The sequence below is a fragment of the Lissotriton helveticus genome, chromosome 8 (genome assembly GCF_964261635.1).
Source record: "Lissotriton helveticus chromosome 8, aLisHel1.1, whole genome shotgun sequence".
In the NCBI taxonomy this organism is placed as follows: domain Eukaryota; kingdom Metazoa; phylum Chordata; class Amphibia; order Caudata; family Salamandridae; genus Lissotriton; species Lissotriton helveticus.
This window is the reverse complement of record NC_136069.1, coordinates 1576612148-1576628740: the sequence shown is the minus strand read 5'-3', so window position 1 is coordinate 1576628740 and position 16593 is coordinate 1576612148. Positions and strand designations below refer to the sequence as shown.

General features: G+C 46.4%; 1 protein-coding gene across 1 annotated transcript in view; it reads left to right on the top strand.

The window, feature by feature from the left end:
- Positions 1-975: 975 nt before the first annotated feature.
- The window catches only part of LOC144773944 (olfactory receptor 6N1-like), a 34212-nt gene continuing 18594 nt past the window's right edge, over positions 976-16593 (top strand). Inside the window, exon 1 of the mRNA XM_078658999.1 lies at positions 976-1624. Within this exon, the coding sequence (XP_078515125.1) occupies positions 976-1624 (649 nt within the window). The remainder of the gene's footprint in view (positions 1625-16593) is intronic.

Sequence of the window (16593 nt, the reverse complement as noted above, 5' to 3'; positions counted from 1 at the left end):
TCCTGTTCCCATTCTTAAGCGACCCTGGCACAAGCTAGACTTGGGCCGTCACTCGACTTGGCTGTCTAGTCACAGGCCTCAGGTGACACAGGACATTGATATGGCTAATTCTGGTTTTAATGAGTGGGTATCCTCAGGATTGGATAACTGCATTCCGGCCAGGCTGGGAGGGAAATTTCGCGGACCGTCTAACCTTTGGTTCGACGACTCCCTAGTTTTGGCTAGAAAGGGTTGCAAGCAGCTGGAACGCGTATGGAGGCACTCCTATGATCCAATGGCAAAAAGGAAATATCGCGCCGCAATTCAGCATTACCATAAGCTTATCCATCAAGCCCGGGCCAAGTTCGTGGCCAATAACATTTTGTCCAACACCAACCCTGCTAAAACCATCTTCGCTGTTCTGAAGAACATGAAAAGCGGAGGAGCCATGGAGACCTCTATGATCTCGTCAAACAAACAGTGCACCGAGTTGGCCTCACATTTTGTGAATAAAGTCGACAAAATCTACCAGGTGTTACCCACCCCCAATCCACCTCAGGGGGGCTGGATTCAAGGATTCTGGGATTAAGGGGAACTAATATCCTGACCTCTTTCCCGCCACTGATTGAGTCTGAGTTCGTGGCACTCTGTTCTAAAGTCAAATCCGGTTCGCCAGCTGAACCTCTGACGCCTACTCACTTCCGCCAATTCCATTCGTGTCTTGCTCCGCTGAATTCCAACCTGGTCAACCTTTGCTTGACTTCAGCGTGTGTCCCTAGGGCTTGGAAACATGCCAAGGCCATTCCTTTGCTTAAAAAACCCTCGCTGGACCCCGCTGAGCCTGCCAACTTTCGCCCAATTTCCCAACTGCCTTTCCTGGCCAAGGTAACTGAATCGCATGTGAATGCCATACTCTCCAGGTTTGTAGAGCAAAATGACATCTTTGACTCATCCCAACATTGCTTCAGGGCCCGGCACAGCACTGAGTCTGCGTTAATGGTGGTCACGGAGACCATCCGGGCTAACCTGGATGTTGGAGACTCAGCGGCCTTGGTCCTGTTGGACCAAAGTGCCGCTTTCGACACTGTCTCTCACGCAATTCTCTTGCAACGCCTTCAGGAAATCTGCATTAGAGATCTGGCCTTGGAGTGGCTCCGGTCTTTTTTGGCAGAAAGGTCCTTCCAAGTCCATGTTCCACCATTTCAGTCACAGGAGTTTGCTTTGTGCCAGGGTGTACCGCAGGGATCAGTGTTAAGTCCCCTATTATTTAACATCTACGTCCAGCCTCTGGCGACGTTGGCGAGGGATAGGGGCTTGGCACTGGTATCTTACTCTGACGACACTCAGTTGGTGATCGCTTTCTCCCAAAAAAATGCTACTAGTCTGCTGAAATTTAAGGAGGATCTTGCGGTGATAGCAGACTGGATGGCAGCAAACTGCTTGCAGTTGAACGCTGGCAAGTCTGAAATCCTGCTGTTCGGAAAAGATCGGGGGATGTGGTCTGAGAGTTACTGGCCTGACCAGTTGAAACCTGCCCCATTGCCTAAGGAGACAGTGAAAAACCTGGGCATCTGGTTTGACAGTGAATTAACTTTCGACGCCCAATCCAAAGCCGTGGCCGGAATGTGCTTTGGCGTTCTGAGGGGTTTGAAACCATTATTGGGCTTCTTCCCCCCAAAAGTCCGCCAACTCATCTTACAGGCTACCATCTTGTCAAGACTAGACTACGGGAACTGCCTATATATAGGCGCAAACAAAGCTAGTGTTAAGCGTCCGTCTGCAGAGGGCACAGAACGCCCCTGCTCACATGTTGCTGGCCCTCCCCTATTCCTGTTCGGTTTCCCATGTCCTGCAGAGGCTTCACTGGTTGCCGGTACTAAAGCGTATTCAATTTAAGACGCTTTGCTTGGCACATAAGATCCTATCACCGCAGGCACTGGCTGGCTTGAGGGGTTTGCTGCAGTCTTACGCACCCTGACGTCCTTTAAGATCTGCCACCTTAGCGCTGGCATGCACCCCGCACGTCTGGAGAGCCAGAGCGGGTGGCCGTTCCTTCCGTTGCCTGGCTGCACAACTCTGGAATTCTCTCCCCGGGTCTATCAGAATAATTGAAAACCATCTTGTGTTCCGGAAAGCCATTAAGACCTGGCTCTTCCCGGCTTAAGGCTGTTTGTTGCGGTTTCTGGTTTAGGAGTTGTTGTTTTGCGCTGGGACGCCCCGTCGCTGGGGCAGCCATGCGCATTATAAATCTAATAAATAAATAATAAATAAATAATTGGGTCATCATCTTGTCCCTAAACTCAACCTGATGCCGTATCATCCAAAAGATTCCAAAACAGCCCCTTATATGGCTTTTCTCTATAAACATATACTCTTTGATCTAGCGTTCTGAAGTATCTAACAGAATTCCACCACGCATTCAGAGTGGGAGGTATCGTCTGGCGCCACAATTTACAGATCTCCCTCCTGGCCAGCAATATCAAGAAAAATACCAGTTTTTGTTGGGACCCTATCAGGTCTGATACTCCCCCCAGAGCAGGAGCAAAACCAAATATTATGAGAGATGGGCTTACCTCCACGATGCTACCCAGGGCCCTGGAGATAATCTTACCCACATTTGTCCAATATTCTTGTATCTTGGGATAGAAAACAAATATGTGGACATCATCTGCATTCTGATGGCCGCATCTCAGACAGCTGGCTTCTCCACCACCCTTTATCTTGGATATCTTAAGTGGGGACCAATAGATGCTGTGGAATGTGAACAAGTGCTTTTTTTCTGAGTGCAGCAGATTTAATCAGGTGGTAAAGAATATCTAAAGATACTTGCCATAAGGTTTCCAGCTCCTCCCTCGGCAAATAGTTCTCCCAGACTCTGTATGGCTGCTCCATCTTTCTATCTGTTGCTGCCAAGAGATGATTATACCATTGCGCCACTTCTTTTTTTGTGGGGCTAGGTCTTGTAGTTTGCTTTCCATCCTGTTATCATCCAAGAGTGGCCAGCATTGATTCTTACACCAGGAAGAGAGTTGATAGAACTTGAACCTGGACAGAGTACAGTTAGTCATATGACTCCAATATTCCCAGGAATCACATTTATCGCCCAGTACGAGGTCTCGCCAATATACGACTCCTGCCTCTTTTAATGGATAAGCAAGAGTATCCAAAAGACTCTCCGTTGTACCCGGAGAGTCCCAAACTGGAGCCCATTCACTATAATAAGATAGCCCTAAACAATCTCGGCAGTCCAACCACAACCTAGCCACCAAACGCAGGGTCTTTAAACAGATTTTTTTGAAGAATTTAGGAGAGCCAATCTTGTACATGAAACCTAGCTCCCCTTTCCCCGCTAACATGGCTTTGAACATGCAGCCTATCAGTGAATCATCAGGAGAGAGAAATAACATCCTACAGTTCTTTAATTGGTAGGCCCAACAGTACAGCTGAAAGTCTGGTAGGCCCACCCCCACTCGCTGAAGTTTATGTCTACGTTTTTTCCAGGTTAGCCGAATCGCTTTGCTTGCCCAGACAAAAGAAGATATCTTGCCCTGGATTTTGAGAATGTCAGATTTTCCAAATTCTAAGGGGATGTGTATTTGGGAAGGACGCACTTCTTAATCAGATTGACTCGCCCATAGAGTGACAATGGAATACTCTGCCATCTTTTTAGTATCTGAGTTCTTTGGCGAATATCCCCTCCTGATCGACAATGTTGCAGGCCATAATCTCAGTTTTCTCATTGTTTATCTCATAGCCTGATAAACTTCCAAAGATTTCCACTTCAGCTACAAGCTCTGAGAGTGTAGTGCTAACATTAGATGATAAAAGAATCAAATCATCCGCATACAGTGCTAGCTTTCGTACAAACCCATTTATTTTAAAAGGGAAGATCTTCTGATTTATTCTTATTCTCTGAGCTAATGGCTATATATATATATAGATCAAATAAAAAAAATAAAATTCAAATAAAATGGGGTAGAGGTGGCAACCATGCCTAGTACCGCGCCCTATCTTGACTACAGGGGAGAGATTGCCATTAACCGAGATCTGAGCCGGGGGGAATTATATATTTTTTTCAACACTTCCCTGAATCTATCAGCAATACCGAAGATCTTCAGGACCCTGTCCAAGAAGTGCCAGTCCACCCGATCAAAGGCCTTGGGTGCATCAACAATAATGATTGAAAGAGGGAGATCCTGTGATGAAGCCAAGTCAATCGACCCAATTAAAGTATGTACTAAATCAGACATCTGTCGGCCTGGCAGGAAACCTTTTTGATCCATGTGGATTATTGACCCTACAGTTTTACTAAGCTGGTTGTTCAAGATTCCGGCGAAGACTTTATAGTCGACATTTAGTAAAGAAACTGGGCGGTGTGGCTGACATTGAGTTGGATTCTTCCCTGGCTTTAAAATCAGTGCAATGACTACATCACACCAAGAGTCAGGCAGGGGAGATGTACCGTCTAAGATACCATTATACAATTATAGCCAGACCGGGATAATTTCCTCCCTCAAAATCATGTAAACCTCGAGCGGAATAGCATCGGGCCTGCTGCTTTCCCTTTCTTTGCAGCATCTAAGATAGTTAGAATCTCAGATCCTGTTATTTCTAATGTGAGGATTCCCTGGCTATCCTCAGCTAAAGTAGCGAGATGTTTCTCTTTGAGCCACCCATCAATATGTTCTTCTGCCACCTGAAGATCTTCTTGGTAGAGTTCCTGGAAGAATTGTGCAAAGGCTCGTTCTATACTACCCTTATCCTCTACCATTTGAGAGCCAACTTTAATCTTAGTGATATAGTTATTAGATCTATCAACCCTGCTCTTCATTTCGAGAAATTTACCTCAATTCTCCCCCTGCTCGAAGTCACTCATTTTGCTTGTCTCCCATTTTTGGCGCAGGATCTCCTAAGACCTGATTCTAAACTTCAGCTGCAGCTCTTCAACTCTCATAATTAAATTTGTATTATCTACCCCAGAAAGACTACTCACCTTTAAATCTATCTCTGCCCCCGCTAACTGTGCTTCTAGGTCAGCTAGTTCTTTCCTCTCAGCCCTGTCCCAGCCCACAACCGCTCCTTTTAGTATCCCTCTCAACCAGGCCTTAAAGGTGTCCCAGACCACATGTACATTGGCTGAGCCCAAATTCTCCCGGAAGAAACAAGCAGTTTCTAGCTTCAGAAAGTCAGGGGTTGAGGATTGCAAAATAAATCTTCTAACCAAAGTCCACCTCCTCAGAGATGACTCTGGGGGAAATTCTAGTTTCAGGTGTATGGCACCATGATCAGATAAATGTATGAGCAGATATTCTATTAAGCAGATTTTATCAAGATCGGGATGCTCCATAAACATATAATCTATTCTAGAATAATGAGCGTTTTTCTTACTGTAAAAGGAATATTACCTTCTCTCACCCATTTTTTTTTACCATACATCAAAAAGATTGAGATTCTTCAGCATGGCAAGGAGATAAGCTTTGACACGCGGTACTGCTACCTCAGTTCTAGGGGAGTACCTTTCTAATTTATTGTTTGGAAGCACGTTGAAATCTCCACACAAGATCAGAGCTGAATCATAGTCTGCTAGCGCAAGACAAAGGTTATTCAGTAGTATCATCCTAATTAGGTCCATAATAACTAACTAGTGTATATTTAGTCTCCCGACACTTAATTGCTACTATAACCCAACGCACTCAGTCATGAACTTGAGATTTAATTACCTCTACTCTTGAATTTATTTTGATTATCACAGCAACCCCTTTCGAAGAACATTGCTGGTCTGTTGCAATAATCTTATCAACCCATCTTAGTTTTCCAAATAGTGTCTTACATTCTGATTGTAGAAGATGGGTGTCCTGTATCATTAAAATACTAGCTGAGCTATTTTTTAGGTACTGAAGGATCAAACGCTGTCTTCCTTTCACCCTAAGTCCATTTACATTACAGCTTGGTAGATCAAGTTGTTGATTCCTTCCCCCCATGGACCTATCCTCCATCACTGTCTTGTCTCCGTTCACTATTATAATTGCTAAAGCTACTAGAGGCTATTATGTCACATGAGAATGTTGTTACAACTTTTTTTTTTCCACAATGCTCCCCACCAAGAAACGTGAATACCATTACCTCCCCCACCAAGCCTCCAGCCTCCAAAAAAAAAACAGGAAAAGAAATAATAAAATATGAAGAATATATTTAATAGTAACTAGTAACTAGTGCCGGCCCCTTAAACTTAAGTTAACTGGGTTTAATCTGTGCCAGAAGCTATCTACTTCCTCTGGGAATCTGAAGTTGAACATTTTGTGAGCCCATACAACTTTTAAAAAAGCAGGAAATCGCAACTGTACTTGGGCTCCCTGGTCTCTCAATGCATCCATTTTCTTGCCCAGTTCCGACCTTCTCTCCTCTGTGACCCGGTAAATATCAGACTGAATCCTAAAGGTAACATCCTGGGCCTGGATGAATTTAAGTTTAAGGGCAGCCCCCAATAGTTGCTCCATTAGCAAATAAGATTGGATGTAGATTAGTTTTTTCCTGAGCTTTTTCTGGGCGGGATTCAACTTGAAGGTATCCCTGTGTATTCTCTGGAATTCAGACTCCCGGATACTAGCTCTGGCGATTTGGGGAAAGGCTTTAACTAAAAGATCGATAACATAGGCCTTTAAATTGTCCCCTTCCAAACCTTCTTTTAAGATCTAAGACCCTGATATTATTCCTCAGCGAGATATTTTTTAACCTCTCTGTTGAATCCCGCTCTCTATCCTTCAGTCTCCGCACCTCATTTGAGTTATCTTTAACCTCTAGGCCCAAATCCTCCACTCTGCTCTCAAGCGTCTCCATCTGATGCGTCAATGCTGTTAGATTTTCATCTAGGCTAGTGCAAGTATCTTGAATTTTCTTTTGATTTGATTCAGAAGTAGAAAAATGTGCTCCGATCTCAGTGGATAACTGCCTTAACATCCCGTGTAGTGCCGAGGTCGGGGATGAGTCACCTGGCTCATCTAATTCAATCTGACTGCAACCTTCTGCCAAGGAAGCCATAGGGGACTCACTTAACGGGATGTATCGGTTAGAAACAGGAATTGCAGCCAGTAAGTCCTGATTCTAAGCTGACGCTAGGACCGTCACTGAGTCCGTCACTGCCTGGGTAACAGGTTTTCCAGTGGCCTGAGTATTAGCCATAAAGTATGACCGAAGAGAAGGAGTCACGTTAGCTAAATGCTGAGTTTTTTTCTTCCTGCTCTTTACAGGAGTGGCTTTCCCGGATTTTCCTACTTTGTTGCACGCCTTCTTTTGCTTAAGACTTACTACTGTCACTGTTGGGGTAGCTAAAACCTGACAGGCTTGCGCGTGCTGTTCAGCAAAAGGTCCCCCATTTAAAAGGGTATGTGATCTCGATTTATATCTCTTGCCAAGGGTCACCTCTGATTTATTTAATTTGGCCAGACCACCCTCTCTAGACTGGCCCCCTCTATTTTTCAGGCTGGCCAGATGGCTGTACCACTAGCTCCATAGGGCATAGGGCACTTTCATTCCTCGTCCCCTTTACCTCAGTTACATTGGTTAGTGCTTCCGGGTGTATAACATGGTACTGGACTGAATATTCTGTTCCTTGAATACCTCTAGATACATCAAGATCCAACTGTGGATGATAAGAGCCCCCCTCCAACTTTGGCTCAATATGGGGGATAAGCAGGGACTAGTTTGCCAGTTGCATTGAAGCCAAGTGCGTCGGTGCTCAGAAAGAGGCCCTGCCACCCTAAAAAGCGGAAAGTGTAAATCGCCGAACTTTCAGGGGCATTCAGGGCAGGAAACAAAGAAAGCAGTGAAAAAAAATTAGCTAGTAACAATTACCCCCTCTTTTCCTCTGGCTCCCACCATAGTTTAGCAGAGCAGATCAAAGCAGTAAAGCAATAGGCAGCAGTAGTAGAACAGAAAAACAGCACCCAAATCCAGTGTCACAACACCCTCCACACCTCACTTCTCACTCCTCTCCCGACCGCAGATTCCTCCCGCTGGCCACACAGATCCGGAGCAGCAACAGTTCAGCCACTCCTCTCCATCTCTGGGAACCCCCAGAGCCACAGCCCAAAAAATGAGGGGGAACCAGCCACCACCTCAGCGGGAGACCAACGGAAAGCAGCGGAAAGCAGGAAACAAAAATCCTCCTCCTCCGAGCCTCCGGATCTGGATCTCAGACCACCAAGCCACCACGCCAACCTCCCGGAGCAAGCGGGCATGATCACAACAGAGATACGAGGCACAGAAAAGACAGAATGTAATCCCCTGAGGAAAAGAGGTATTTAGGGGTCTCTTTAGGGGCACACTCTTGGACGTCGGCACTTCATAGCAATGACAATCTCATAATAAGGCCGCAGGGAAAGCGACCCGCGACCTTCTAGCTAGCTGGCCTCCATGTTCCCGCCTCATTCCTCCAAACCACAATTAGTATCTTACTAGTTATTTAAATTTAGCCCATTTTGAGAAATGCTTTTTTTGCAGCAGATAATTCCTAATTGTATGGACTGGCAAAAAAATAAGAACACAATGAAAACTAGCAACATCGATTTACACAAATTGGAGATCCACCAGGGAAACCAGGAGAAACAATTCGAAAACCACTCCTGCTCTGGGGCCTCCCTCCTCATGCATGTCCCTCTGTAAGTAGTGCAGTGCTTGGATGGCAAGTGTCAATGTCCTTTTGTCTGCGCCATTCCCTGGACCACACCGATCATGGCACACACCCCTCCCTCCATTGCAGTCATAAAATTCAATACATATTGATGATGCATTGCCATGAAGCCTAGCTCAGTGTTGTTCATCATTTTAAGCATTTTCCACTTGGTTATCTGTAACCAGCAGGCATTGGCTTTTATCTGCAGGGTGAAGGAGGGTATCAACCCTGCCGTCGACACTTGTGCATCATTGAACAGTGTGTATTTTCTGGAATATCTTTGCACTGAGCCCGTCTGCAGCCCCCTTGGTGCAGCAGGGTTGTGATCTTCCTTAACCAGTGTTGGTATAATCCCTAGAGGCAGGTTTCTAGTCCTATAAAAAGAAGTGGGGGGACTGACCAAGTAAGACAATATGCAAATATTCAAATGACCTCATGATGTCACGATGTAGCGCTATAAAAGAAATAAAATAGTGCTACTTATATTATTTGTGCAAAGACTGGGACAGACTAACCCATCGGACAGTCTTACAGTGTCTGCATTTATATACAGGGACAGAACAAAGGCAAAAGCAGGCTTCCTTTAACTCGTTAGCTCCTTCAAACGTTCCGTGCCAGTGCAGAACATTAGAAGAAACGGGCGGGGCTGCGACGGCCAATGGTCATTTGCAGCACCAGCCAGGTAGTGCTCCCGTCGGCCAACGTGGAACGGGTTAAGTTCCTGTGAAGGGAAGGCACGCAGTGTACTTATGTTTCCTTCTGTGGCATTTACATTTAAATGCAAGGTTCCAGGCGGCCCCCAGTCAGCATATACAAACAAAAGGAGGCGGATGGCCCCTTAACTTTGGCCCAGCTGGAAGTGAAAAAAGGCTCCCTCGCTGCTTGCACGTTGCTGCTGGAAATGGAAAGCAGGCAACGTGCAGGTGCTGCTGATCGTGTCCCGGTGTCTGAAAGTGACACCAGGACAAGTTCAGCATATTTCTGTGGGACCCAACTTCTTGGCAGGGGGGACGGCGTCCACCCTGTGAAAAGAGTGGGGGGATGCTGTGTACCTGCAAGTACCCCAGACTCAAGCCCTGCCTAGAGGTCTTCTCCAGGAATGATCAGGGTTGTGGTGTTTATGGTGATCAGGTAAAAGAGACCGGGCTATCCAGGGACAAGCTGAGTATATGCAAATTCACTGTAATACCAGCATAAATCCATCAGTGTGGAGGGGCCCCTTTGCATATTCGAAATGTGCATGATCACACCACAGTTAGCATTCATGCCCAATGGAAGTCTTCTTTTACCTCTGAAACACAAGGATTACAGTGTAAGTTTCCGTACCGTTATTTTCCTGGGTTAGGCCCATGCAGCAAGACAGCTTATTCTTACATTGTTTCACAATAGCATTTCAGCTGTGATCTTTTGCACATATTTGCGTGTATGACAATGTTGGATTAGCTTCCCTGAAACTAAATTGTTACACATCTAGCTTTGCACAACTTTATCATGATGCCTTGAATATCATGTACGAAACCTCTTTATGCACTAGGTACAAATGTCGTTCTATCCTCATCCACGGGGCGACTGAGCTATCTATATATCTATGACACTGCTAATCTGCATGTACATAACGAGGCTGCTTTCAGTTATAAATAATGTGCATCCCGAAAGATTGGCAGAAGAGGCACTTCAGCCAACACCGAGGATCCCTACATGTTGAGATTTCACCACTCAGCAGTCTGACATGTCCATTAGAGGGTGTCTGGTTTGTGACCAAGAAGACAGGCTCTTACATTATCTCCTGCCAGGTAATGGGGTTGGAAGGTTCCTTGGGGGATTCATGGCTTCACATCCACATACAGTCTAGATACACACCAGAATACTTCCTTGTTTATATGCCTGAATATATACACTGTTTTAGCACCATGGCATAACTGTATCTACTATTGAGACTCTGTGTGTTCGTAATCATCTTTATCTGCTTTGGTCTACAGACTATCGCAGCAAATGTATTCTATACAAGAACAACATTGGTTCAATAAATATATTGAAAAACATCCCACTGTGTGTTCTTTATATTTCACTGAACGAAGTGACTGAACAAAAGGTTCTGATCTCTAAGGGGTCAGGTTTGTCATGTTCAGTGGTTGCCAGAAACTATTTGCTCCCTAGTGGGGATATGGGGGCTAATTGCGGCATTGTGAGCTAGCTGGTCTCTAGGCCAACATATCCTGCGGGGGTGCCCAAAACCAGTCTAGGCACCACACCCAAAGTTTATGTTGTCCAACAAACATGCAGGTCCAATGGATTAGTGAGAACTCCACAACAGTACACCTAGGTGTTGCCCTTCCCTTCTAACCCCCCTCGGTGTCAAAGGTATTTCTGACATGAGGTAGTCATGTTTCCTTTCAACCCTCCCTCAGACGACTCATTACCTTTACTTGCCTCGAGCTCAACGACCCTACACAAGAACTCCATGTCGGGCTGCATTTGTTCTTAAAGAAGATCGCCCCAAATATACTAATTGGTCTCTTATCATCTCTTCTTCAAACAATGTGTATTCACATGAGACTGTTAAGATGCTCAATGCACCTACATTGCTAGATGCCAACTCTTCTAGCAATTGTACCAATACAACAAATTTGTGTCTCTCTAGAGTCACATTCTTACACGCTTTGAACCATGTACCTAAGGATTTGATTGCTGGGCTGTGGCATACTCATCTTCTACCCCTCCCCCTCAACATCAACTGTTAAAAAACAAAAATCAATCAAGCAGGGTCTTATACGCATAACTACTCACTCATAAGGGTCTCAAGTTACTAAGTGTGGTGCCAAGTTTTGAGGTCCTTCCTGAACTGCGGCAGAGATGGTGATTGCGTAAGGTACAGAGGCAGGAAGTTCCAGGCCTTTGCAGTGAGGTAGGAGAATGATCTTTCTCCAGCCATGGTCTTCCGGATCGATGGAATGGTGGCCAGAGCCATTTTGGCAGAGCGGAGATCCTGGTAGTGTAAAAGGAGAGGCAGTGGTTGAGGTACGCAGCTCCGGTGTTGTGGAAGGCTTTGTAGGCATGTGTGAGGAGTAAGCATGGGCGGATTTTGCGGATTCGCAATCTGCAAATTTGCGTATTTGCGTATTTGCGGATTGCGAAAATCCGCAAAATCCGCGAATTCTCGCGGATTTGCGTATTTTTTGGGTGTGTGTGTGTTCGCACGGGTTTCTGCAAGTTCGCGAGGGTTTTGTACAATTTCGCAAATTGCGAACTTACTTGTCGGGTCGCCAGTTTTGCGAACTTGTTGTTTCTACGTGCCCAGCCTGTTTGCAAGGCTTTCTTCATCACTGCCACCCTCTGTCACCACTGGCACTCTCTTTGGTCACCCATGCCACCCTCTGGCTCACCCATGTCACCCTCTGTGTCATCACAGCACCCTCTGGTTCACCAGTGTACATTATTGGGGCAAAGCAAAGCACTGCCATCCTCTGTCAACACTGGCACTCTGGTTCACCCATGCCACCCTCTGGCTGGCACACCCATGCCACCCTCGGTGTCATCACAACACCCTCTGATTGACCAGTGAGTGCACACCTGCTAAGTGCTTTAAGTTTTGCAAACAACAACACCTGCCCTGCCCCAACTGACATTAATGAAGGCTGGCACCTGCTTGTCTGCTCCCTTTCCTTTTTGTTGCAAATGCAATGTAATTTTTTTTTAACAGGATTCAATAGCATACTTGTAACTATTCTGTGACTGTCAGAGCAGGGTCACACAATAGTTGCAAGTAGGCAACCGGATTCTGGAGGGCCCCTTCAGGAAGCACTACAGGTAAATGGTTACAAATGATGAGCTCGAACTTTTGCACCTGCTCGTTGGTTTTGCTTTTGCAAAACTCGTTTTTCGGTAATTTCGCCCTATTCGCGAGGCGCGGCGTAGTGCGAACTCGCCCGTGGAAGCCGCGAACTCGTGCGAGTTACCCCAAGGTTGAGTATGGGCGCCGCCATTTTGTTTGCGTGACGTATTTCCGTTTCCGCCCGCTATGTGTAATCTCGCGCAATGCGCGCCTTGCGAATGCAAGTTCGCACGAGTTCGCGAGAGAAATCGCGTGCGAACTTACGCGCACGTGATCGGGCCGCCATCTTGTTTTTCATTCATTCCTATGTGTCTGGGTATGGTGTTTCTATCCTCTGTATATCTCTGCCATCCTTTGCTTGTTTTAATATTTTTTTGATCTATTTTACTTATTTTCTATCCCTCTATTTTTCTAGATCTATATTTTTGTGTTTTAGGCTACTTTTGTTTACTTTTCAACTACTTTTTTAAACTTTTATTTCCTTCTTCCCTACTCTTATTCTTTTTCATTTTGTCTCTTCTTTACTGCTAACACCTGCCCAGAACATGGTCAAGACAGCTGTCAAGCTGCCCAAGACGGGCACTGCAGCCCGTGCCCGGCTCCCGTGTGGTCGCTTGAGGGCGGAAATGGTGGTGCCCCGGGAGATCTTCAGCCCTGAGGAGGTGGGCGCACTTGTTTTTTATGTGCAGCGCCGTCTCCCCAGGACCATCGCGGCAGGCGGCAGGATCGCTGTTGGTTACACCAACAGCCAGGAGCGACGGAAGCGGTGGGGGCAGGTGTGCCGGGCCCTTTTTAAGATCACGGGGGTCCAGCGCACCTACAATCAAGTCACCCACCGCTGGACCGATATCCTGGACCGAGAGCGTGACCTGCTAGACGTGCTGGGAGTGGAGGTCCCCGGGCTTGGTGAGTAGTAGTAGCAATTTTTTCATCACTCACTACTCTGTTTTTTCTCCTGCTCTGTGTGACTGTGTTATATTGCAAATGTTTGCTTTAATTTTTTTACAAAGAGCAATAATGCTGCTGGTGATTACATTGATAAGAGAGGTAAATTAATATTTCAAAATCTTTTGTGCATTTCAGGTGCACTGTTCTCCTTCTCTGTGCCGGTGCCACTGCTTATTTGTTTTCTATTTTGTGTTCATTTAATTGGGCTGAGTAATGTATGAGTGTATTTTACAGAACTGCGTAATGCTAGACACAAAGGGGCAGATTTACAAGCCCCTTGTTCCACGTTTACACTGCCTTACCTGACGCACAGCGACGTAAACGTGGCGCATCCCTGCGAGTCATGTACAACGTGATCCATCTAAGGAGATGCGCCACGTGAAGGCCTGGGCCTGCGCCACAAGGGGGGGGGCGGGGGGGTGACGGTCAGGCAGATGTGTGCCTCGCAAAAGTGCCTGCGTGAAATCTACAAGATTTAACGCAGACACTTCCGCGACGCTGCTATGTCAATTCTTTATGCCTGCTTGCTTGAAGCAGGCGTAAGGACTGATGCGGTATGTTGAGTATTGGGCAGCCCTGAGCACTGCTATAGTTGCATCGCGCCCGCGACGCGACTCTAGAGATGCGCCCCTCTTTCGTCACGAGATGCGTCACGCATCTGCCTACCCTTGCGCCAGGGTTTGCCGCATTGTAATAGCGGCGCATCTGCCGTGACGCAAGGTTAGTTTTACGTTACGCATTTGTTCTGGTGCACATCTGGAGGTGTCCAGCTCAGAACTCGTAAGTATGCCCCTAAGTGTCAGATTAGCAATTACCTGCGCATCCCTGCAAAGTGTGCGGCACGCCAGCACCACCCATGGTGCGCCGTATTTACAATGCGGCACACCATGGTCCCAAAACGTCACCGAAGCGTTACGCATCGGTGCCGTAAAGGCGGCTCATTGATGGAGTTGCGTTGCAACGATGGCGCAGCTCCAGCAATGCTGCGTCAAGCCGTAAGTCTGCTTCATGCAGGCGCAGGGTTTCAGTGATGCATCATTGTCCTAAATGACTGATTGAAATTTTATATATTCCCCATAGCCACTTTTAGCATGCGTTCCTGCGCAGGAACGCCCTCCCTTGCGCTGGAATGCTCCCTAATGGCGCAGGGCTTTAGAATGGGATGCATCTCCCATATGAGTCACGTTGTTAATATACGCCACACCATGGCGCCTCTCTTGTTGTGGCGCTGCGTCACAAAATTGACGCAAGAATGGAGCAAAAGAGCTGCAAGGGGCTTGTAAATCTGCCCCTAGAGTAGAGGCTCAGGTGCAGTCCTTCCTTTGTAGCCCTCTTTTTGGATGAAATAGTAGGTTCTTGTTCTTTCTAAATGTTTGATTTGGTTGACAAGGACATCGGCAAGCAGCAATCATCAATGTTTTCTGTTAATTCTTTCATGTTGTACGTCAGGTCCGCCCAGGGGCAAGCGGACCGAAAAATCGGATGCAGTGGCTCCAAAGGAGGAGGATGCAGGCCAGGGCGGCGAGTGCTCCTTTGCTGGCCCCAGAAAGTTTTCATTTAAATATAGAGGACCTATTGTTGTCCAAGCATTCCTAATTTAATTGTTTCGAAATAGTGTTTAGATAGGAGCAAAATCAATAATCCTACTGTTGCAGGGACAATTCTCCACAAACCGAACTATGGACACCAAAGACCAGAGTAATAATATTTCAGAGTGGTGTGTTTGGCACACTGTATAAATAAACCTGGTAGTGTCAGCGGCACGGACTCCTCCTTGCAAAAATTGCAAAACTGTTCGCTCAGTCACTCTAGTCTGGAGGACTAAAAACCACAGAGTCTATTCAAGTTTAAAAGCTTTATTAAAAGTTTAAGTAAACACATATATTAAAATAAAGTTAGTTGGAAATGGAAAAGTGCTTGGTGCTGAGTTGATGAGTAATGGATTGGAACACATTTCTTGTGGTCGAGCCGAGCTTTCACCTGGTTAGAAGTTGATGTTGCTCTTGTCCTTAGAAGTCCAGTTTCTGTCTGTTCAGAGAAAAATAGTGTGTGTTAAAATTAAGCAAGCATTCAACAATTGTGACAAAAAAATGAAGCAAGACAACAGCTTTCCCTGGAAGGAGGGACATTTTTACTTTAGACTAGAGTAGACAGTCAATTAATTTTTCTGTTGTTTTCACATTTTTTCATTCATAGACCAAATACTAGTGGAGTGGTGTAATCTAACATTCTTAAATCTACTTTGTAGGTGGAACATCTGGTGGCGGGGCCAGCTCGGATGTGGTGGTCATCATTGACTCGGAGTCCGAGGATCAATCTGGGGAGGAGGCGGCGCTAGAAGAGTCGGACCAAGAGCAAGAAGTACAGACTGTGAGGAAGGAGACAGTGGCGGTGGCGAGTACAGGTAAGCTGGATCATGGTACTATCTGACTCTTAGATAGGATATGATGTGTATCCAGTGGTGGCCCAGTGACAAATTACAATATGGTAATTACAGCAGGCTGGGACCGACAGACAGATAGAGGCAGAGACAGAGAGAGAGGAAGACAGAAGGAGAGAGAGAGAGGGAGGGAGCCAGAGGGAGGGTGAGGGAGGGAGACAGAGAGAGAGAGACAGCGAGGTAGAGGGAGACACAGGGAGACATAAAGAGGGAGACAGAGAGAGAGAGAGAGAGGGAAACAGACATATCGCCTGGGCTTCTGCCAGATCTCTTTCATATGAAAGAGCATCAAACCAAGGATACAAGTGAGTTGTGGGAAGGGAAATGGTGATTCAAGCGCCCCCCCTTGCCCCTCCCTGCGGACGCCCATGATACTGGCCTGAATAGTTTTGTACTGCGCTGGCTAGTTGCTAGTTGTACTGTGACACAACTTCCTGCTGAATTATTTTGTGTTAATCATATTCTTAAAGAGCATTGGTTACATATTATGTCTTTCTTTCTTCATATAGTTGGCAATACTAAAACCTCAAAACCGACGAGGAGTATGCTGGCTGTACTGGCCCGGCAACGGAGGCTGGAAGCAACTGTTGCCCAATATCGGCGGCTGGTGGAATTGGAGGGGGACGACACACAGTCCAGTGCATCAACATCTGCATCCTCCTCCGTGACCCCACGTTCTGCCGGTAAGCGCAGTGCTCCAGCGAACCGGAGCCGTGCTGGAAG